This window comes from Chamaea fasciata, unplaced genomic scaffold (assembly GCF_029207755.1).
Source record: "Chamaea fasciata isolate MVZ Bird 193981 ecotype frontalis unplaced genomic scaffold, bChaFas1.0.hap1 SCAF_3, whole genome shotgun sequence".
Classification (NCBI taxonomy): Eukaryota; Metazoa; Chordata; class Aves; order Passeriformes; family Sylviidae; genus Chamaea; species Chamaea fasciata.
In genome coordinates, this window is record NW_027094088.1 from 93,673,805 (window position 1) to 93,698,003 (window position 24,199).

The window sequence follows — 24,199 nt, forward strand, 5'->3', positions numbered from 1 at the left end:
GTCACTCGTGATGGGACTGTGCTGGGTGTAGGCCAGCTAAATTATGCAAATGTCTAAATATGGTATTTGGGAATGTATTTTTTAAGCCCATGTAACTTTATGATCCAGATCATTTTGCAGCATGATGAGCAGTAACATTAGTGTGATTTGGGGTGGCAAATGGCATCAAGCAGAACGTATTAAAATTTAAATGTAGGAGAGAGTGGGAGTTTCTTTGTTGCTGAAAGAGAAAACGTGTAGAACACCGTCAAAGCCAGTCTGAGGCCCAGGCCTGAAATATCTCTCTCCCTGAGGTACCCAGGTACCTTCTAACACAATGTTGTCATAGTATGGTTTCAGAAGAGGCTCAGTTCAATATGATCCTGGGTGATCTAATCATTAAAAAGAAGTATGCGGGTGATCATTACCACAACAAAGCAATTTACACCAGTTAATCCATTCTTCTGTTACTTGCAAAAACGTGGAGAAAAGTAATAAAAGAACACAAAAATAGGATTCCCCACAGCCTGTTTTTAAAATCACTCATTCATAGATGTACTTGAAACACTTTTTCTAGTTCTCAGACTGCTGAGAGAACTGCTCCTTTTTTAGTGTGATATATATATTTCATCAAGGTGTTCAGTGTGAATTCCAAAGATGAAAACACGTCTACTGACCTGAAATTAATTTATATCACACCTGTTTTATAGTTTTTAATCTGTGGTCTATGAACAAAGACAAAAGCCAGAGATTTCTCACTTTAATGGAGTATCTGATATCTGTATTAGAAGAGCCATACAGAAATTCTTTCAGAGGTACCTTTGTATTTTTTTTAGGACGACAATGGCATATACTGTGATGCTTTTTTCATTAAAAATCTCAAGAAAATCTTCCTCTTACCTGAAGGTAATGGCACGGCCTCAAGGAAGGTTTGATTTCCTGATGAACCAGAGGTTTATCTAAGTTCAGTGATGACTTGCGATAAGCTTCTTTAGCCTGACTTACTGTAAGCGTGGACCAAGAACTCCTTTTCATATATTTACTATCAGGGGTCATTGGTAGCCCTTCACAAGCCGAACACTTCACATCATTGTTACTTTTGGAAGTCTTCAGTGAGAGATCCCCAAAATGCCCCTGGAGTGCCTCAGGATAGCAATGGGATATATGATCTGTATGGTGCCTATTTACCACACTAGGGGTTCGGTAAGTGCTATCGCTGTCCAAATTATCATCAGAGCTCCACCAGCTACTCATTCCAGATTTATGCTTGCCTTCTGGTTTTCGCTCCTTACTTTTACTCCTTTTGCTATGCTTGGAATGGTGTCCATGATGATGATCGTCCCCTCGACTGTCTCCCTTTGTTCCATTAACATTGCCCTTGGATGATCCTTCCAGAGAATGAGATTTAGTAAAAAGTTTCTGGACGGAATGAACGAGATGGCGTATCCTTCCTGGGCTCTCACTGCGTTGCTCCGCAGCTGTTGAGGTCCGCTGGTACTGTAAAGTGTGAAACCCATCCCGGTGAAGAGGAAGTTGTTTCTCAAATTGGTCCAAAAGATTTGCAGGAATACGGTTGATCTTAGGGTTACCGTGAGACATGGCGCAGTCGTCTCTGGAGTCGTAATGTGAGCTGTAGTGCATTCTGGGGAAAGTGCTACTTGACATGTGATCGCCCATTACCATGGGCATCATCATGCACTCAGAATGAATGGAGCTGCGTGGGGAGCAACGGTGGTGGTCCAGTGGGCAACTCTCCGTGGGGCTGAGAAGATACGACGGCCTTGGCTCCTGCCCATGGTGGATATGGTCGTGGGTATGGTCACAATCTTCAGGGGATGCTAAGCCACAAGTATGAGCTGAACATAACTGTGGTTGATTGCGACTACCAGATAATCCTTTCATATTCCTCGGAGCAGGAGAGTATCTTTCTTCATTGAAGTGCGGAGAAGGCGACCATGAGTACTGCTGGTCTGTCATGAGAACACATAAAACCTGTGTTATGTGTCTGATTAAAAGATTAACTTGAAAATTCCAAGTATATTGAAAAACTAAACATTTTTTTCTCTATGACCTTGATGGAAAGTCTCACCATTCATGAAATTTCTTCCACCATTTAAAAACTGATTTAAATTGTTCATTATGAGCAAATTATGGGGTGAATACACCCTCCTTTCTCTTTGCAAAATTGTCTGCTAGCAATTCTAGATGTTATGAAGCTATTCATTGTGTAAATTTACTCAAATATAATGGATATATTCAAGTATTCAGTTTATTATTTAATATTTAAAGCTCATATGTCAAGCTTTGTTGCTGATCATGTAAGTTACATGGGTCTAGTTTCTATTTTTGTGGCTTCACAATTGGATATATAAAATGTATCCTTTCTGCATGGAATCATTTTTGTACCATAAATTGAACTTCATTTTCTTCAGTGAATCTCAGCTTCATGATCCTAAGTTCACTCTTCGTAAGTATAAATAATAAACAGAAAAAAGAAAAAAATATGAACGTTCTGAAATGAAGCTAAATTTTTATATTGCTAAATGGTTTATCAATAAGCATTTCATACTATTTGAACATCTGTTATCCTCTAGTCCAGAAGTATTATTACCATACATGTAGAGTATTCTCTATTAGGCAGTTTTCCCCTTTTTATGACCACACTACAAAATATTTACTTAATAGCTCCAAGTTATTCCTGAAAAAAGGCAAATATATTTAGGTACAAGCTATGGGGTTTTATATACTTGATTACTTGTTGCTATGAATCATGCTCCAAGTTGTGGTTATTATGCAAGCAGGATTGCTATAAAAGAGTAGCTTGTAAGCAAAGATTTTGATACTTAAGCCTTTGATTTTTTTTCTTTCATGCAATTTCTTGCAGCTGTCAAATTTTACAAACAGAAAATTAAAAACAAACCCAGAAATACTTCAATTTCATTTTCTCATTCACTTTCACTCTTCAATTTCAGCTTATTTAAGAAACATTTCAATAGCAGACAAAGACATAAGATGCAAGATAATCCTTTAGATGATAAGACAGATGTGTAAGTGTTTATACAACCCACTTAGCACAGACTTTCTGCAAATTTGCTCTGAGAATCTGAATAATCTTGCACAGCTGCTTGATACAAGGAAGTTTCAGGTCTCAACCAGAATGGAAGCCAGAGAATATCTATTAATTGGACACTTGAAACCTAGCTGTAGAGATAACACAGTAATTGACAGCACTTTGTTTCTAACCATATGACAAAATTCTCCTAAACCATATTTCCTTTGCTGGTGAAAACTCAGTGCCTGGATATGGTCATGAAACAGATCAATACTCATATGTCTCTAATTTTATTCAACTAATATGTGTTACATCATGATACCTTCAGTACATCAGGTAATTGGTTGCAAGTCTTTAACATCAGCTATCTCATAACCTAAATGCTGTATATTTCCTATTGTGGGACATATTTTGACAATTTTATTACACCCTAATTTAAACAGAGTTGTTAATTTTAAATTGAATGCAACATTAAGCTAATAAGTGGTGCAGCATTTTTCAGCCTAGGCACAATGATGCCACACTGAAGTCAAAGCTGGATTCAGGGGTACAAATGCGACCTTCATACTTCATCATGGCATCAGACTGATGGGTCTGTGCGTGTATCCTTTTCTGCTTCTATTTTGTTTTCCTATCTGTTTCTTTTACTTAATTCTTGGCTGTTATCACATTAAAATAAAATCTTATTACTGCTGATTACTCAGTCTGTTGTCCTATTTAGGTTATAATACCTTGGATAAATGTAGTTACAGGAAGGAAATATAACTGTTTTTCTGAAATTACGTAATTCTGATTATATACAGACATGGCAGTAAATTATAACAGCGCTTTGGAATTCAGACACATAAGTAGTCCTGTAATTAGTGGTACTTTACCCAGGATATTACCAAACATTATCAGGGGAATAATATGGACCACGTGCTGAATTTACTTAGCCTGTACTTCCCATAAAGGGTTCCCAAAGCACCTGATAGAGCTTACTACTGTAGTTCTTACAAACCCATGAGGTTAGATAGACTGAAGAAGTTTTTTTACAATGAGAGTGGTGAAGCACTGCAAGAGGTTGATCCAGCTGAAGATGTCACTGCCTATTACAGGGAGGTTGGATCAGATGATCTTTCAAGGTGCTTTCCAACGCAAACTATTCTGATTCTATGTGGAAGGTACTGTTCTCCTTTTAAAGAAATAGGAAGTTGCAATATAGGAAACATTTTCCAAAGCGCTTATGGATTTTCAGATATTAATGTTCACAGAGGTGTGAGCCAGAGGGAGGTGGAAGGAAGCTCTTCTGTCACTCTAACAGCATGATGAGAGTCAACCCCAAGCCTTTTCATCACAATCTTGCACATCTATGAATGAATATAACTTGTACCGTGCCTCACCAATGTATTTAGACAAAAAAAAAGTTAGGGCATGGCAGAGACTTAGAATGAAAAAAAGAGAATAAGAAAGTAATTTTAGATGAGCTCTGGAGCACAGAATTGCTAGTCCCTGGTGATTTCTTTAGGCCTCATGCAACATCAAACATAGCCCAGAAGGCTTCAAACATTTTCATTCTGTTACATCCCTAGGAATTAAGAGATATAATGATTTAACTGCACTGCAATGGATAATCTAACATCTTTTCTGTCCCTCAAGGCTCCCTGTGATTTCAGCTTATTGCAACTATAGAAAAACGCAATGTTCTGTATGTTGCTTTCATATAGCATGCTTTCATATAGCATTTTATGTGCTCCATGGAATGTCTGAGTTATTTTTGTTTGAAACACAGTAGCTAGAAACTGCTATAGGCATTAAGTTTAATAAAAATAATTATAAATTAAGAAGTAGATGTTAATTAAAGATAATTAATGAATTAGGAAGTAGATGTTTTCAAGAAGTAATTGCCCTCTTTTAACTCTGTCATAGAGAGTAACTAAAACTAGATGAACTCCCAAATTACTTACTTGTGCATCATTTAAATTTATCAGTCCAATTAGGTTTGTCTATCTAGGACATCAAGCTTGTTCTTTATCCTAGACACAACTGCTTCTTCATACAAATCTTTTGAAAAATCTTCAGATTTTTGAAATGCAATATATTCATTTATCAAGTAATTTGTCCTTTGTATTATTAAGTCAACTTTCTTCAGGAGACTGAAATGCTTGAAGAAACAGTTGATCTGCAGCTGAATGAAATACTGTGTGGTACCTAAGCAATGTAATTGCCCATGTGCTGGCTCTTAGCCTGCCAAGAAAAATGTGCTAGCTTAAAATTCAATTAGGCTAACATGCTTTTCCAACATTTGTAAGGGGCTAAAAGTATGTCTGTGGTCAATGACCACGGTTCAGATGATTCATTAAAAAGCATAAAGCCACAGCAATTTTTTCTCAATCCTCTCAAAAGAAATTTAACATTTTCATATAATTAAATAGTTTCATATTTGATAGATCAAATAATGACAGATTGGACTGAAATTTTAGTCTATATCTTGAAGTTTGTTTTTTTTTACAGTGGCTTCTATGTTTTCTCTGGGCAATCACTCTAAAAACATAAAATGCCACCATCAGAACTAAAGAGCTAAAGCGAGACAGAAGAACAAATAAATATAACCCAAAGCAGAGAAAGAGGAATAGGAACAGCGAAAAATGTATTCTATGAGAGCATAGGAATGCCTTTTTTTAGATTTCATCAGAGCAAAATGGAATCTTCCAATTAACTACAGTGAACAGTCAGATAATACTTAAAGACTGGTGTTGGGGGTAGACACAGAACAAGACATGGGCTGTTATGCCAGAGAATCCAGTAATTCCAAAACCCTGAAAATCCCTTAAAGCTCTTTTTCAGAGACTACTGTAAGTATATGTCAACCATTACCCTGGGCAGATGTAAGGATTTCTGCATCCCTTCCTATCTCTTTCACCTCTTTCCCTGTTATGCTATGTCATGCCTTGCTTTTTGTTCTCCTGTTTTTAGTTCTGGACTTTCTGAGAGTTGTTCTCTTGCTCCAAGCAGACATTGCTTTTCCTGTGTTTGGGGTCTGGCTACAATTTTTAGATCATCCAAGATTTTCCTTTGTGTTAGTTAGAATCAAGGAAAGAAAGATAGGTTCAAGGACCAAGAATAATGTTTGAAATAATGAATTAGAATTGTTATTCACGTTCTAGGTCAGAAGGCTAAAACCCTCTAGTAATGAAACATCAGAACTGTGCATTTCTAGAGTTCCTGGAACACTGCTCTTGGCTAAAGAGCATCAATATAAAAACCCAGAAACTTCTCTGACATTCTAAAGAAGTTCATGTCTCCAAGAATTTTTTTGTGTGTTGTATATTAGAAGCAAGGTTTCAGGCCATGATAATACTCTCTGGAACTACTAAGTTATGCCTGATTTTTTTCTTACTTTTCTTTCTATTGAGAAATTAATTTGAATTTCTTTAACCTTATAAGCCCGTCAGTAAACTGCTTTCCCATCTGAAACATCTGTGCTGTTTTCATTGGAGAAGGAACAGTTCTTCTGCCTAGTGTAACCAGGAAAATGCACTGCTGAAAAGAGATACCTAATCTAGCTTTCAGAAAGAGGTGGTAGACAAAACCAGACTGCTGCATGTTGCTGTTTCACACAGCTGAATCAGTGTTGAAATACATTATGAAAAATATATACTCACAGCTTAACCTATAACTAATAAGAAATGAAATATTGGAAAAATGGGACTATTAATTAAACAAGTAGGCATTAAACATGAAAATGGATAATTAAAATGTTTTAGCTGGAAAAATGGCTGTCTAAGGTCTGGATTAAATAGTATTATACGAGCACTGTTTCCTCATTAACTTATTATAGTATTTTTCTCATTTCTACTCTAACCTTGAAAATGAATATTTACAGGGATTGAGAAGATTGACTAATTGGCCAAATGCAAGGAAGAAGTTCTGGAAATGCAAATGCCTTAAGCTTCTGCTATGGTCTCATGGGATTCCAACCTATTTATGTAGCACAACATCTGGTACAAAATTTACATAATATTTCAAAGATTGAGTGACCATCTTCCAGTTTTAGAAGATGACTTGTATTTTGAATGATGTGTGTGCTCTTCATGCAGTGCATTGACCTTTCAGTGAATTCCTATATAACTGCTCTGGCTGCTGACTTGAAATATTGAGCATTGAGTAACATCTTCAAAGACAAGTTATACTGGTTCTCATAGTACCATTGCAGGAAGATACTTTTTGTACCCAGTCTCTCTGCACAGTCAAAAGAAAGAAGTAGGTGGTTCTGAGGACCTAAAGCCAAACACCAAGTTGCCCAAAGCTGTCAAAACAGCACATGGGCTGCAAGTGGATGTTTGGTTTGTTCTGACACATAAACCTGAAAAACAAATACTACTCTATTCAGAATGCTGGGCACTGCGTGGCAGGCATGCATAGCTGTTTCCAGTAGCCATGCAAACAGAGATACAGGCTGTGTCCAGCCCATAGAGTTAAGCTTCTGCCATCACAGTTTCATACTACATAAATAGGAACTGATACAAATGTATGATTTCAAGAATAACACCAGCCAAAGATTGTTACAAATATGCAGTCTGGATGTGGTTTTATTTTTGACTGAGAAATTGGCATGATTCTTCTGAAGCCTGAACTATGTGTCCAAAAACAACAGATGAATACTACTCTTCATGTTCCTATATGTCTCTCCTGACTGTGGCAAAAACTGTGGCTGACAAGCTCCAGTGCAGCAACCTACAAACAAAATGCATAAGCTGAGGTGATCTGGGGCACATGTATACTGCTAAACCATGGAAAATGTTTTGACAGCCCAAGCTAATTCAGTGGAACCACATGACAAATAATTACCAAGGGTAAAATGGTTTTTATAACTCCCATGTTAGATAAAAATGGACATTCAAATTGTATTCTTAGAACAGCACCAGAGTCCAGAACATACCAAACTGGAGCAAAGTCAGAAAACCCAAAGGGAGAAGTAAGGACCATGTGGAATGCTGCAATTTATTCAGTACAGTCAGTTTTGAGCACTGTTATGCTGGTGTCTGCATGTGGAACAAATAGTTGATGGCACCAAACCCTATTGTTCAGCCCAACAGTTTTCCACATCTATCCATCTTTCAAATAAAGATTAGTAGACTGACAGTCCAACATCTCAAGAGATTTATTTCTGAGGTAAATAAGCATGATAAGAGAAAAGGGTATAATGTAGCAGGACTAGAATGACCAAAAATAACTAACACATCAGCTTAATTCTGGAAAAATCCAGCTGTATGGAGTCAACCGGCGCTTCACATGTGAATATCATTGAACAGTGGGTTATAATGCTTCCAAACACAGAGCAGAAATGCTAGCCCAACACCATTAAACTTTCGTTCCTTATTGTTCCTGGCTTTATGGATTTCCTTTCCTAAAGGATAAAATTTTGCTACTTGCAGTTATTAGGTCATGAGACAATCCATTTCCCTCAGGGTCGTAAAACTGCCACTATTTTCTCAGTGATTAAGGGTAGCCAAAGTAATTGCACAGTACAACTCAAAGGTATACACAGAAATCTATGCACAACTCTGGAAGTACAAAGGAAATCTTTGTCACGTTGATAGCAGTAACAAATCTCTCATTAACTTCATGGGGCCAGAATTAGTTGCAAACATTGGCTGAGAAAAGTTCTTGGTCATTTTACCTATGACACCAGTGTTACTTGAGGTAGATCTAATCAGGGCTGCATTTTGCAGAAAGGACAAGTTGTGTTGGACTGGAATAAGTGTGTTAGAAACGAGCAAGGGTTTCCAGTCAGAAAGATGATGGCATAGAAGGATGAAACTAGTTCTTTTGAAATACTGCCTGTGGTAGCATAATTGCCAAAATTTAATCCCAAGGATCCAAACCACTTGGACCAACTATTCAGCTTAATGGAACCACTAAATCTCCAGGGTTTCTTTTCTGCTAAGAAATACTTATCATTGATTCTTAAATAAAAATCAAACAAAAGAAATAATGCTAACATTTATGATCTCCTTCCCTGATTTCCTTTTCTCAGTGTTTCTTGCATTTTTCTGAATTTGTCTACTTTTTCTGATGATATATCACGGAGGAAGTTTTCCACTTAAGGGGGACTGCAAGAACTAATGCTCATGTATCCAAGCAAAAATATTTGTTGTATATTCCCTCTACTTTTATTATTTCTTTAAAACATGGACATATTTTAAAGATTTCACTTATTTTACAGAATGTTTTTCTGGGAAAGAAATAATGTAATAATTAATTACTGAAAGCATTGATTATTGCCAGGGAACAATGACTTCTCAATTTAAAATACCATTCTATTTCAAAATTACCCTTATAGTTCTTTTTTTAAAAAAAGATTAATTCATCTTTTAAATTATCAGAACTGAAAAAAAAATTATTTGATTTTCTGTTTGCTTCAGCATCAATTCTTTGCAGACTTTTGATTCACCAAAAACTTTAGTTTGAACCATGGTCTGACCCAAAAGTATTATTTTACTTTTTGGAGTTCATCATTATCCGCTCAGGTGTACACCCTTGGTGCTCCCTCTTGCTGCTTTGCCATTGTATGGTGAACTTTTCTGTTCAGTTCAACCCACTGAGATGGAGGAGGACTCATCCTGATTTTCATGTGGGGTACAGGAAGAAATAGCAGCCTGGTGACAAGATCCCTTTTAAACCTGTTGCCATAGTAACAGGCAGACAATCTTCCTCTTTACATAACCTCCAGATTGGGAATTTTTCAAATGAGGGTGCTGTCTCTTTCCTGCCTGGCTGAGCTCTGTTTTGGATCTGTGACAAACACTGCAAACATTAATTGCCTTTCCCCACAATCACTAGCACCCAGATTTTCCATGTGGCAGTGAAGGGCCAAATGATGTCTCCTGTTTCTGGGACAAGGTGGCGGTTTAAGTTCCCCCACTCTGGGTGAGTTTGAGACAAGGCATCTCAATATGCTGCTGTCTATTCTCTTACGAAGAGAAATGACGTTATAAATAGATGGAAAAACAAGTGAAGTTGCACAGTGAAAGGTGACAGCTGAACTCAGCACTGAAAGCTGGAATTATGTTAGCAATCTTAGCTGAAGTTTATGCTGCTGCACTGTTGCACTCCAGTGCAAATTGGCTTGGGAGGGCACTGGCCTATGTGCCCGGGACTATGACAGAGAAATGCAGTCATTTACCTCCACACTGGAAGCATCTCCACCACCCTGGTTGTGCCTAATTTGTCCCACTCCTGACAGAACCCAAGCAGGCGGTGATGAATATGGAGGTAGAGCATGGTAACATTTTTTTCTGAAGAAATCAAGAGGACGTCATTTAAGCAGCTCATCATGGGAATACATTCAAAAGGCTTCACAGTTTATCCTTTTGAAAAGGGAGAATCCAGTGAAAACACTCATTTAGGAAGGCAGGTGTGGCTAAGCAGTCAGTCTCTCATCTCATCATCATCTCATGTCATCTCATATCATCATCATCATATCATCTCTGTTGCAGCCATCACACTCTTCATGGGAAGGTAAATGTTGCATGTCAGGTATGCATCTCATCATCATCATATCATCTCTGTTGCAGCCATCACACTCTTCATGGGTAGGTAAATATTGCATGTCAGGTATGCACCCAGGTGTTACAGAGGTCAGCTGGCCATAAGGGAGTGAAAAATGTCCCTTCTTTGATAACATCCCACATATGAAATCATTTAGAACAGAAATATTTTTTAGGAGTGCATAACCCCCTTTTTATTCTGTAGTAGAAATGGATGAATAATTCATTACAAATATCCGTTTGATTATTCTTACATCCTTACAAATATCTTTGCCTGTTTGTGGATTGACCTTGGGCCTAATGGGATTTTTGCAGTTATTTGACATTTAGATGTATTTAATTTTAAGAAATAGCTTCTGATCTGCAGATTGTTAGTAAGCTTTTGTTGTCAACAACCTCTAATTAAGATGCTGGACTGTTAGCACATTTTTATATGATCAGGCCATATGATATGATTTTGTTCTATGACTGAAAGTAATTTACAGAATAAGTTCTCAAGCATAACTAAAAGGAATTTAAATTTTAAAATTTATTTTCTGAAAAACAATTCTTATTATTTCATTAAGGTTTTGTACATTCTTGATTTTCATATCAATAAGCTTCTACACTAAAGTTTTGGGCACAGAAAAATGAAGGATATGAAATTGAATTACATGATGGAATAAGACAAATAAGAAAGGCTGTTTTTTTCAGTATCTGTTCATCTAGTCACAATAAGCAAATTATAGTATGACACTGAATCATATTGGGGCACATCATATTTAAAATCTCTTGAAAATTTTGAAAGGCTTTTATACTGTCATACCAAACTACCTGGCTACATATTTTTTATTATATGACAGAAAGATAGCCCAGTGGTTAGAGGATTAACTTGGGAGATCTGCAGTCAAGTTTTCCATCAGCCATGAATTTGTATGGTTTAGGCCAAGGCCATGGGCAGGGTTGTCAGTTGCTGTGGAGAGGCTTGATCTAACCTCACTGGGTTGCAGTCATCCTTTGTGCATATCTCTTGTAGACTCCCGACTTCAATTCCTCATAGGACTAGAATAAATCTTCTGCGCCTCTGAGTGTGTCACAAACCAGGGAACCATTCAGTCTGTGGCCCATCTAGGAATTTAAACCAGAGTATCACTGTGCCTGCTGGTTACTGGGATAAGTGTCATTGTTGTGGTTACTCTGTCTGGCCAAGTGACGTGTCTGAAGTCCCACCAGCCCCAGTCCGTCTACAGATGCTTAACTGTCCCTGGATGCTCTGGTGGAAGGGGCGCCAAGGTATGGGTGTGGCACAGACAAGAGTAAAGAGCTCACTGACAACCCCTCCTCTGTCCTTGGAAAAATTTCCTGTAGTTCCTGGTAGATGAAGATAAAACCCTTAAGAAGTGTTCAGACATGAACTGCACTGACTAAGGAGGGATAATATGGTCAAAGGACAGACAGACTGAAAAGTCAGGACTTCATTCATGTTTTCATTTCAAGAACAGCCATGTCCTTTTATCCTTCCAACACATAAGGTCGTAAAGGCATGATCATGCAATCAACAGTGATTAAATAACCATGAGTTACTGTCTGACACTTGAACCTTACCAATTAATCAAAAGCATCAACTGTGAAATGAAAATACATTTTTGTAACCTGCCCTTAAACTCCCTCATGGTTTATTTTGCAACTGGGGCATGCTAAGAGCATTAGTAACTCCAACCTGTTTTACAGGTTTCAACCTTTTCCTTAACATCAAGTCAATACACATTCCTGAAGAGAAAACAGCAATTTACTGTAGTAAAAAGCCTTTAGTGCAAGTTCTCTTTCTTTGCTTGACATTAGATGCTGCTAACTAATAAACATGTGTAAAGTAAATGTTTTCCTTACCTGTAAAAAGGAGTTAAAATAATTTTTCAATAATCTGTTTTCCCCTCTTTACTCTGTGCATGTACTACCTATTAAAATATATGTTTAAAGAGAAATTCATCCCATCTTCCCTGTTCACATTTCTTTAACTATTTGAATACCTTTCAAACATGGCATTTTTCATGTCTCTTGTTAAGGTTGCACTATATGCTTTTGACACCTAAAGCAGAATATTGCCTTATGCTTTACATGCCTAAAGTAAACAAGACTGAGAAATTTTCAGATAGCACAGAAAAGAGTAGTTTCAACAAATGTTTGGGGTTTTTTTCTAACACAGTAACAATTTAGATATATATTAGATAATATAAACACCAGGTAGAAGAAAGCTTGGAATGAAAGATTGCCAGTTTCCGTGAGACTTACAGTAAGCTGCTTGAGATCACACATCAGATCTCTTTCTCCCATCACCATGCCCTGCTACCTTTATTTTCTTATTTGGTTACCCAGGTTTCTTATTTGAGATATTCCTAGTGAAAAGAATAGGAATTTTTGGTGTGAGCGTGAATCGTGTAACAATAATACTTATCAGCCTGAACTCTGGTAGTAAATAAAAGTTAATGGAAAAGTTGTGAAATATTGTTCTCAAAAAATGACTGTTAATGCTTGGATAAGCTTTTTTTTTGAAGGAATATATCGCACTTCTGCCTTTTTTAACTAATGAGGTCTCTTATAGAATCAATAGTGGAAAAGAGTTGAGATCAGTCCTATCCCTTGATTCCTTTTTCGAATTAAGGCAGTGGATCATTTTATTAAAAATATTTTTTCATGACTATTCAGCATTTTCACTCTGGTGAAATGCTGTGCAAACATTAATTAAACCCCACCAAAGCCCCAAACCTCACTAGGACATTCTAAACTAATTTTACACACAAGGACCTGGAGCCAGAGACCTTTCAGTACCAGAGAGATCATAACTTGAAGCTCCTCAGGACAATGAGTCTAGGATAATGAATGACCCTGCAGTTAGAGCTATCTCCAAGAACACCCTCCTGTCTTGACTTAGTGCAACTTATTTTACTTCTCAAGGAAAGCCCTTTCTGTGTTTGCTTCAGGGAGGAAGGTCTCTACCAGTCTGTCAGATTGAGGCTGTTCATACAAAATGATGACATAGTCACTGGGTTATGTATATACAAAAGAGATCCCATTTCCATAGTCTGGGGATTAGAGTATGCACCCAGAATCATATTTCTCTCTAATGAATAATTAACTTTATAACAGCAAGAAAAACTGAAGACTGAGAAAGATTTGTTTGCATTTTTTTCCACTTATGTTATTGTGTTGGTTTTGCATGGAAGTGCAAATACAGTTCATTTATTGAACCCAAATCTTCAAGTGACAGAACACACTTGGGCAAAGACAGAAAAACAAATATGTCCTATCCATCTGCAAAGGTGTGGCACATTAGCATAGGTGTAACCCCAGAGTTTGTCTACACAGAATTTAACTAACTATCCCACAACTTTTCTAAAAGTCCTTCCAATTTCAGTGATTTTCTTTAGGGAATAAGAGGATATTATATGTTTTTATACTACTGGTGATATCCAGTCCACCTACTTTGACCACCTTCTGTTTGGTAATTAGGTCCTGTCAGGAGGGACAGGATTTTCTACAGAAAATATTAAAGCCATTCACCTCTTCCCATGTATTATCTAGCAATCTTTGGTATTTACTGTCAGAGGACTGTAGTAAGGCCAAAATTTAGGAGGTAGGACATATTTTTCCTTACTTTTGGCAATTTTTTCAGTAATTTGGCCATAAATAGTTGAAATGTTTGAAAACATCTTAATTTTTTTTTGTAGTCTAGTTGTTATTTGTAGTTCTTATTGCTGTTTTACTTCCCTGTTTCTCATTTCTGACTAATTCCCTGTCTTCTTCCTAGTCATGGTTCTGGATGATTGGTCAGTTAGAACATATCTTTGTGTTAATCTTTGATGACCTATTTTGTAAGAGGGTTCTTGCTCCCATAGACACCTGACATTTAATATTATTGACTTCTATATCATTTACTCTGGCTCCAGAAATCCTGCAGTTCTTTCTAAAACAAATGGGAAGGAGAACAATTTTGACATGCCTCTAAAGCATGACTTATCTCACTCTTCATTAAGCTTCTAAAGTAGGCCAAACCTGCTATGTCCTAGAAAAGTCTATCACTCTTCATTGACTGTAAAAGAAGTCTGGAGATCTACAGTTTAGACATCTACATCTAAAATACTTTCCAACTCTCAGATGAGATGAATTCTAACCCAGGACATCTGAACTCCTTCCTGTGTGCTATGAAATGGGACAGCAGGGTGCAAAACCCCCGAATGTCCAAGAAAGCTGAGAGACTTGCTCATTTCATGATTCCACCATAAGATCCACTCATGAGATTCCTAGGAAGCCTCATGTTTAATGATATCTTCCCATTAACACCTCTTTGATTACAGCAGAAACTGGCTGAGGTTTCTTCAGTCCTTTCCTTAACACATTCTTCTGTCTAATCTTGGAATGTATCCTGTAGCTTTTTTCACTTGTTTGGAATGTTAAGTGAATAAAGAAGTCCAGTACAGATATTTTTACATTGAACATTTATGACATTCCCTGATTTGAGTGCAACTGAGTGGCAACACTACTTGTTTGAGAAGGTCCTCTTCTAAGAGATTAGCTAAACATAAGGACACAACCAGTTTGAGTTCACGCTCCTTGTTCTGACTGCTTGGGTAGTTTTCTTTAACACAGCAACTATGATTTATCTTCCTAGTAGTAGGTAATAATAAGGTCAGGGCAAGAGTTTATAATATTCTTGTCAACTACAACAATATCCTAATAATAATAATTAAAAAAAAACCCTGTTGCAATATATTAATGTAAGAATATGCATAAAAAGAAAAATTACTTTACACTGACTTCTGAATTGTAAGTAAGCTCATATTGAAAATGGGGAGCTTTAAGTAGCAAACACATAGAAAACACTTCCCATATTGCTTTTCTAAAAATAATCACACAAAATAATTGCATATAAATCAAAATTTTGATGGATTTCACATAAACCAATGACAATCTGAGTATGAAATTCCAGGAACAGAAACTCAATTTTTCACAATCTAAATGAATAAAGCTGAAGCCAGTGGGACATTTTAGTATTAGCTTTGTAAGACAGAAGTATCAAGATTTCACTCATGGACTTTAAGAATTTCTTCTTTCTTCTGTTACTTTTTCAAATTGAAAAGGTAGCATTGAAAACTCTGTCTGCATTTAGGATGCTCTCTAATGAGTAAGACAAAGAGAAAAAGACAAAAGAAGGAAGGTTGGCAATTTCCTTGAACACCTTCTTTTGAATTCTCTGTTGCATGGGTGTTGCTCAAACCTGATTATTTTCCTTTGCGTTCTCTAACCTTATAGAGCAGGTGAGAAATGGCCAGAAGGATTTGGCTGGGAATTTTTTGGTGGCTGTCAGTGGCACCAGGCGGTGCTGTGCCTGCCGCGGGCTGCAGAGCAGCCTCCTGCACCCCAGCCCCGCAGTGCGCCCGGCCTCGGGGCGCACAACCAGTACCAGTTGTCTGAGAGATGTGTCTGTACCTAGCTCCTCCTCTGGCGTCCCTGGAAAACTGAAGCCCGACTTGAGTAGATCGCCACCCTCTTCTTCTGAAAAGACAGAAACAAAGTAGCTATTTAATAACTCTGATATTTTTCTACATCCAGACATATCTCTCCACTAGTTTTTAAATCCACCCAGTGATACCTATTACCGTTCAGGACCTCTGTTAACGTGAAGCTGCTGAGTTGCTATTATCTGCAGGATCTATCCCTTGGACAGTTTTTCAAGTGTTCATCTATTAGTAATATTATTAATTATTATTATTTTAATTTTGCTAGACATTTTCAAATCACTAGTGTCATAATATTCATAAATGCCTTTTTTGTAACATCTTTTATGTTCTTTCCAATTTTTCGTAGTCACATTAAATTGTATTGCCTTTTAACCTTTATGTAATTATTCCAGAAGAGTCCTTATTGTCGATCCTCCAGTTGCACCTCTAGCACTTCCCACACTTGATTCTTTGACCACTTTTATTACCTTTTATACACAAACATTTCTATTCTGCCATTGTGAACTATGATAATGCTGTGATGATGACTTTTTCCTATCAATAACATTTACTTTTTTTCCCAGAGATAACTTCTGTACTTCTGAAAGGGTGTTTAAACATGGATGATATGTATATGCTGTTTGAATGCAGAAACCACCTGAATGGCCTGAGTGTAGCTCTGAGCTACCTTGCTTTTGTCCCTTTCAAAGCTGCAGTTTGTTGCCTCTGCACTGCCCTCTTGTCATGCTGGCATATAAACTAATTTTGGACGTGGCACCTTATCTAGATATTTCTGTAAAGGAGCTGCAGATGGAAAACTGGGTCAATAACAATTCCATGAAATGCAGGATTTGCTTCAGAATACATACACTACATGTCAGTAATATGTTTCATGTGTTTACTCAATATTACATTTTTAATGTTTTTTATTTTTTTCCCTATTCTCTATGTTTGCTGGTGTCTCAAGTGGGTAGGAATTGTTGAGTATACACAGCCTTCCACTGTCCTCTTTCTTAGCATCTGTGTATGTTATAAGACACCCCAGAAGATCTGGGAAATAATTAAATACTTCATATCCTCTCACTATACATTCAATCAGCAGCTCTTGAAAGAAAGATAAAATCAGGTATTGCAGACCAGTTTTTCCTGGTCACAACCAAGGACTGATGACTTCCAAAAAACTCACATCAGTTCATGTTACCATACCCTCAGGCAGACATTTCTGTAAGGTCAAACCAACTCAGACTTTTCTTAAGAGTACCTCAATGAGACCAGCTGGTTTTTCTGGCGCAGCTTGCAATAGACACACAGTTTTGCCTGTTTCAATGCTCCACTTAACAAACACATGCATCTTGCATATTTCTTGGTCTTGGTTACACTTTGTATTTGTACTCCTATTTTTTCCCAATTATCTCACAGCAAGCAAAATAAGTGAGTATACTTATGTGGATCTCTCAAGCAATTGTTCCGCGGTTTTGACAATTTCTGAGGTTAAGAATATCTGATGGATAACAATGAGTTGTATAGCACAGATACTGCATAGAAAATTAGTTCCAAGGATGTTAAGAGTGTTGGATAAGGTGAGCTGTCAAATAAACATCCTGTTTATAAACTCAATTGTAAATAAACTCAGTCTGCTAAAATACAGCCTTATAAGAGATCTCAGTAAGTGATGGATGAAAAGTCATACACAATTTAAAAAATGACTGGCATATGAATTTAAATTAAACTTCATTTGGAGAGGTAATGGACAACTCTAATTAAATAAAAGCACAAATTAGGCAGTTTCCATGGAGACTTTGCTCACATGATCTGCCTATATTTTATAACTCACATGCTTGTCCTCTAATGTGGCTGCACAGGAATCAGTTATAAGTAATGAAAGTTATAACAAAAATATTCAGAAGGATCCTTTATATTCCTGTAAGTAAGTAGGAGATTTTACTGCTAACTTCAAGATAAAGAAAATATTTTTTTATTTTTGAAAAATATATTAATTGATTCCAAAGGTCTACCGTGCACATATATTCAGGAACACTTACAGAATGAATGCATAATATTATTTTCCCTTACAAAAAATCAGCATCATAAAACAAATCTACTCAAAACTAACCTATGATGCTAGGAGTAGTCTAATCAAGACTAAATATTTTTGGATGTGAAGTGTTTGAGGAAAAAAAATTCTTTTTCAAAATTAAAGGGAAAGGTCATGCAATGAGATCCCTAACTCAGATTCTATCTTTGCTGTTAGCATTCTTGTGCAAACTGGGACAATCCACTTAATCTCTTTCTGTCTCAATTTCCCATTAGAATTAGGATTAAAATTAATTTCTTTCTTTTAGCTGCATACATTTGTTAATGTCAATGAGCCTGTTGTCTAGAAAAGCCTACAGAGAGCACAGAAAACTCTATTCTTTTTCCTGCAGAGAAGCTATATTCTGTTATAAATAGGGTCAATTGCAGCTATTTCAAAGGAACTTAAAATTCCTCTGTCATTCTCTTAAGTTTATGAATCTGTATGAGCGGTACAAATAGGTCTTAGTGATTAGTTTACTTCCTAATTATGAGGATTTCTTATTTTTTGTATATTTTATAACTATATGTATTCACATTATTTCATTATTTCTATTGTCTTTTCAAAAGTCTTTTGTCATTTCAGCCCTTGAACAGATTCTATTTTTGTGTTCTGCACTTATGAAGCATAAATTAATCTAGAGTCTTGGTGACTCTTGCAGTATTACACAGATAATCTTTGTGAGATTAAACTGTATTCCAAACTCATTCCTTCAGCAACAGACATACATGACCTTTGTTTCTTCAGTTTAAATTTTTCCTAGAAATTGTCATTTTTATTATTGACCATAAAAATGAAAAGCATGGCCTTCGTTCATGAACACACAGCATTCGTGAACAGTTCATATCTCATAGAAATGGAGTCAAGCAGATTATCTCTGCATTCTCACTCATGCTGAAATGTGAGGGTCAGAGAATGAGTGCATTTATTTCATGCCATTCACCTTCTCTTTCTCATAGATATAAACAGGGCCTCAGTTTGCCCTTTGCTAAGTACTGGTAGAACATTCTACACCAATGGAAATAGAAGAAAGCCATATTCTTCGTATGGAATGCTTCAATGGGCAATGGATTGCAAACAAAGTGATTATGAAAATAGGATGATTTACGATGTAAGTTTTTTAACAATGTATGGAACGCAATTCACACACAAGGGACACTTATTAATATACAAACTACTGCACCACAGGCAGGTCTAAATAGAAAGCAAGACTCTTGCTCTGAACCTGAAACTAAAACATAGCAGAAAAAGTCTTCACTCTCAACAGGGCTCAAAACATTGACAAAAAATGAAAGGCTCTAAAAGTGCAGAAAAATCTGCTTCTGTGAAAGCTGAATGTATAGTAAAATGATGCTGTGATCTGCATAAGTAGGAGAGCACAAAATATCACTTACATGTAGTATCTCATTTTCCTTTTTAAATATGTGATGTATCTGTCATTCATTCCAGTGCAACACTGCACAGATGACATCCAAAACTGTGATAGGAACTTGTCACAGCTGAAGTTCTCCAGACTTAAGCTTGGAAATGTCAGGAGATATTGCTGAGTTGTAACCAGCTTGACACATCCAGACGGCTCATTCAACCCTGAAGCTACTGCATGTACAGTGGGAAATGACACAGTCCAGTGCCCAGGATCAAGCTGGCATGGCACAGCTTTTGTCCCCAGTACAGGCTGGATGTCTCTCAGGACTGTGGCCTGGCTTGTGCTATTCCATACCCTGATAAGATGTTCTCTAGGGGAAGCACTGCTTGGCATGGGCCAAATCTGGTCAAGGGTATGTGCTGTGGCAGGGATGAATAATCACTTTCCATCCTTCAAATTCTGTCATCTCAGCTTTAACCTCTGTCTACCCTCTGAACCTGATCTATCAGTTTAAATTCTCTTTCTTCATCTGCAAAATCTTCCGTCTTTGTTGGCACTCATTTTTCATGCGCTCATTCTACCCTTAATAACCAGTCATGCTGTTTCCATCTCCTAATTGTACTTCTTTTATAACCTATCCATCCACAAAATAGGCCCCAGTGTCAGTGGACTTGTTGCTCACATACTTTAAAAGGTTCACATCAGCAAGACTTATAATCATTCATTATAAGCCTTCTCCATCACAATATAGGAGTACGACTAAACTAGAACCGATATTAAACTTCTTAGTTCATAGGATTTTGATTTTTTACTGGCCTGCTCTGGACCTTGCGTCAATTTTTTTCCACTGTGTGCTTTTCTTTCAGCCTGCAAGCTCCCTATGACAGCTGATTTTTTTAGTTTATAGTTTTTTAAGTTTTTTTTTTTTTATATATATAGTTCCTGGTATTGTAAGTCTGGCAACAAATGAGAATAAATGCAGCCCTAAAAATGTCTGAATTAAACTGCAACTGGAATTTCATTCAATCACATAATGACAAAATGTGTCCAGAGGATGAATATGGGACACTCACCACATCACTCCATAATCTGAGAAAACAAAATCACCTCTCCCAGACTAGGAAATCTAGGAGAGAAGTCTCCTGTACCTCAAGTCCTGCTATGAAATCAAAGCACTTCTTGCAGGTAGCTTTTCACCCTGGACAAAGACATTTCCAGACTGCTCAGTGTATGTCATGAGAACAGAGAACTGAGAACTGCTCCTGACCTCAGGGAAACAACCAAATGTCTGCATGCCTGGGAGATGTTATGGACTCCTCACCGCTCCTGACAGCTTATTGGATTGGTTTGGACCTTCCCCACGAGGCTAAAAGAACTTCTGGAAAACCTATTCCTTTCCTCACCCAATCCTCAAGAGGTTACGTCCAATCTCTGTCACATCTATAAAGTAAACTAGACATGGTGAAGGATCCTCCTCTGACCATGAGGCCAACTGACATGGCCTAGTCATATCTTCAAGAACAGGTTGGATCCATCCAAGCTGTGATGGGGAATGAACCCTTGTCCGTGCTAATTCCCTAGTAAAGCCTGGGAATTATTTGGGACAGAGAAAATTAGTTGGCTTAGTAAAACTAGGACAGGAACCTGTCTGAGCAGCATTACAAATAATCAAATTGCTATTTGTTGGGCATTGTCCTGGCACTGTTTAATTTACTACAGACGTAGCCCAGGTGGCAGTATTGTCAAATACAATATTCTCATGCCTTGTTCTCATAGCATGTCGATAAGCAACAAATACACAGAAGGACAGGAGGGCTGGGAAAACTCTGATTGAAATTAAAATTAAAGCTGATAGTAGCAGATTTAGTATTATTGAGGTTTTCCTTTGCAAGGGGCCTGTGTGAAAAGGATAAACAGTAAGGGGAAGTCATTGTTTAATCAAGTTGTTTTTGCTTTTCTAATCACAGCCTCCTTTAGTCTTGTTCTTACGTTTCTCACACACATACACACTCAGAGAAATGTTCCTGAAGAATTCAGCTAAGATCTTTTCATTCCAGTATGCTGGCTTGAGCACTGGCCCAAAAGGATGCTGCTGGAAACAGGGAAAATACATAGATTGCCTAAAATACCTTTCCAACTTCCTGCAACCAGCACTTAAGGGACTTCCTGAGTCAGAAGTTTAATCTAGACCATCATTTTTAATAGCTACCAATGGATCTATCCTCAACGGATTTATCTAATCTTCTCTGAGCCCATTTATACTGATAGCCTCTACTGCATCCTGTGCCAATGCACCTCACAATTTAATTATGCTTTATTTGAAAAAGAATTTCCTTTTTGTTTGTTTATCAGGATGCCTGATAATTAAATTAGGTGCCTCTAGTTCTTTGGTTGTGAAGAATAATGGATCATTGAGCCCTACTCACTATGTCTATATAATTTATAATTGTGTAGACCGTATCCCTCCCTCAGTCCTCTCTTTTCCAAACCAAAGAATCAATCTGTTTAGTTTTTTATAATGGCAAAGCTATTCTAAAACTCTCATTATCCTTTTCACTCTTCTCTGTACACTTTTGTTGCTCTGCCATGACACTTTCAGACAGAGCATCTAGAAATTCAAATGGCTTCACATTATTTTTTTTAACTGTTGTATGGTGTGGTTTGCTGCTTTTTTTCTTCTATTTTATTTTTTAATATTTTATCTGCCCTTTTCATAACTTAGAGTATTCATTAGTCATATTAAGTTGTGCCAAAGAGAGACAATTTGTTTGGCTCTCCGAAAACAAACATACTTCTCTTATATATTACACTAATAAATATTGAAGAATCCCAGCCTTTTACTTAGCTCAGATTACTATCAAAACTCTTAAAAAACCCCACCCTTCACACCAATCAAAATCAGGACTGAGCAATTACTGTTCTTTAGCTTTCATCCAGCCTTTCCACTTTTATACAGTATAGTTCCAGACAGCAGGGCTATGAAATCAGGCATCAGTTTTCAGAAAGAGTAGCCAGGCACATAGGCTAATAAATCAGGGTGAGGAGGCTGGCAGTGTCCCCCAGATCCTATCTTGGAAAAAGAATAAAATAAAATATATGGCAGGCGACCACAGAAGCTGTCAGGGATCATCTTGGTCTTGGCACACTAACTCCTACCTCTCAGCTTTTGGCAGCTGAAAATCATCCACAAAACACAGGTTGCCTTAGCAATATTGTGATGATTACCCTGAAATGCTTTGGTTCCCCACAGCAGCCTCTCCTGAGTCAGCCAGGGTAATTTTGCTCCTTGGAAGGCTTTTTGAGCTGCCTTATCCCTCTTTCCCCAAAGATCTGCAGGTTCCTCTTCCCTTCCTCACTTAAAGCAATAAATGCAAAAATATGTTGGATGTTGCTGTGAAGTCTTAAAGTAGAGTTACTTATCAGTCATTCTAACACTTAAATGAATAATTCAGTTAAATAACTCTATCTTTTCATATCAAAATTAACAAGTGACTGCAAGCAAAAAGAGAGTAACTCAGTGATAAGACACTGTGTGCAGACTTGGCTCTGCTTGACATACTTCAAACAGTCTATGAAATTCCTAAAAATCCTTTCTTCCTGGATTTTTCACAGCTGAATGACTACATCAAGCCCTGAGCAAGCTATTTACTCTTTATTGCTTTTTAGGATCTGTGAGAGGAATTCCAAATATTCTATAATAAAAAGTGGGAATATTAAAAAACACAGCATCTCATTATTGTGAATTATAACCCACATCTTGTGAACCCAGTAGTTCTGGATACCCCAGGAAAATCTTTAGTTCTCCCTACAGTTCTTCAGAATCCATTATATTTCTTTATTCAGGTAAACTGCAACAATTGTCTTTGGTACACTTTCATCTTCCACCCACTGTAGCAGCTCTTGGAAGGACTTGCAGCCACCTCACAGCAGAAAATTGAGGATGTCCAAGAAGTCTATCTTGGACTTTGGCAGAGAGGAAATAGAGAATGCATGTCAGGAACACAGAAGGATTTTGCACAGCTGCGAAGGCTTAACTAACCTGTCAGAGAAATAAAATTCTCAACGAGTCAATGAAAATACCTGCAGAAATTACATGAAAACTTACTTAAGAGAGTCGAAAGTGAGGAAGAATGCCAGCGCAAAGTGTAGGACAAAGCCCAGTACTGAGAGAGGAGTAAATAATTCAGAGAACTTGACTTACACCTCTCCTAAAAATACATAAAAAATGTCTCTGAATTGCACTGGTTTGTGAAGAGAAAACAAGAAATTTCTCTTACTGGATGAGTGTGGTTACTTAGTGATCTTTCTATCTTCTGCATATGCATGGAAATGAAAAGTCATTTAGAAAAAATAAACAGTAGATGAAATTAGCCTTTTCAATATATTTCAAAATCACTGTTAGAAAAGGCATTTCTTTAAGACTTTCCTTAAAAATGACTGAAATCTCTATTACTAAACTATGTTTGACAGCACTTGGCTCTGTAACCTTTCCATTGGCAGGTTAAAACTAGATATTCTCACAGTATATTTTGCTTTACTCTTTTGTAAAACCACAACCAGATATACAAAAATTATTACTAGTAGGTCACGGCATTCTGAATTTACAGATTCATTTTATGGTGGGGCTAAAGGTCTGAGCAATGTCCCTGTCTTTCAAATATTCAATAAATAGGATATTTTAATGTTAGAGAACAACAGCATTTGTTACACTGATCTACCACG

General features: G+C 37.1%; 1 protein-coding gene across 10 annotated transcripts in view; it reads right to left on the bottom strand.

Annotated features, from left to right (window-relative positions):
• DLGAP2 (DLG associated protein 2) overlaps positions 1–24,199 on the bottom strand; it is a 378,906-nt gene that overhangs the window by 86,692 nt on the left and 268,015 nt on the right. For 5 of the 10 annotated variants that reach the window (XM_066179828.1, XM_066179829.1, XM_066179821.1 and 2 more), the window contains 2 exons: positions 16,027–16,092; positions 880–1,949 (listed from right to left, as the gene is read on the bottom strand). In XM_066179828.1, the coding sequence (XP_066035925.1) occupies positions 880–1,949; positions 16,027–16,092 (1,136 nt within the window). The remainder of the gene's footprint in view (positions 1–879; positions 1,950–16,026; positions 16,093–24,199) is intronic. The other 5 variants (XM_066179827.1, XM_066179823.1, XM_066179822.1 and 2 more) reach the window with 1 other exon arrangement.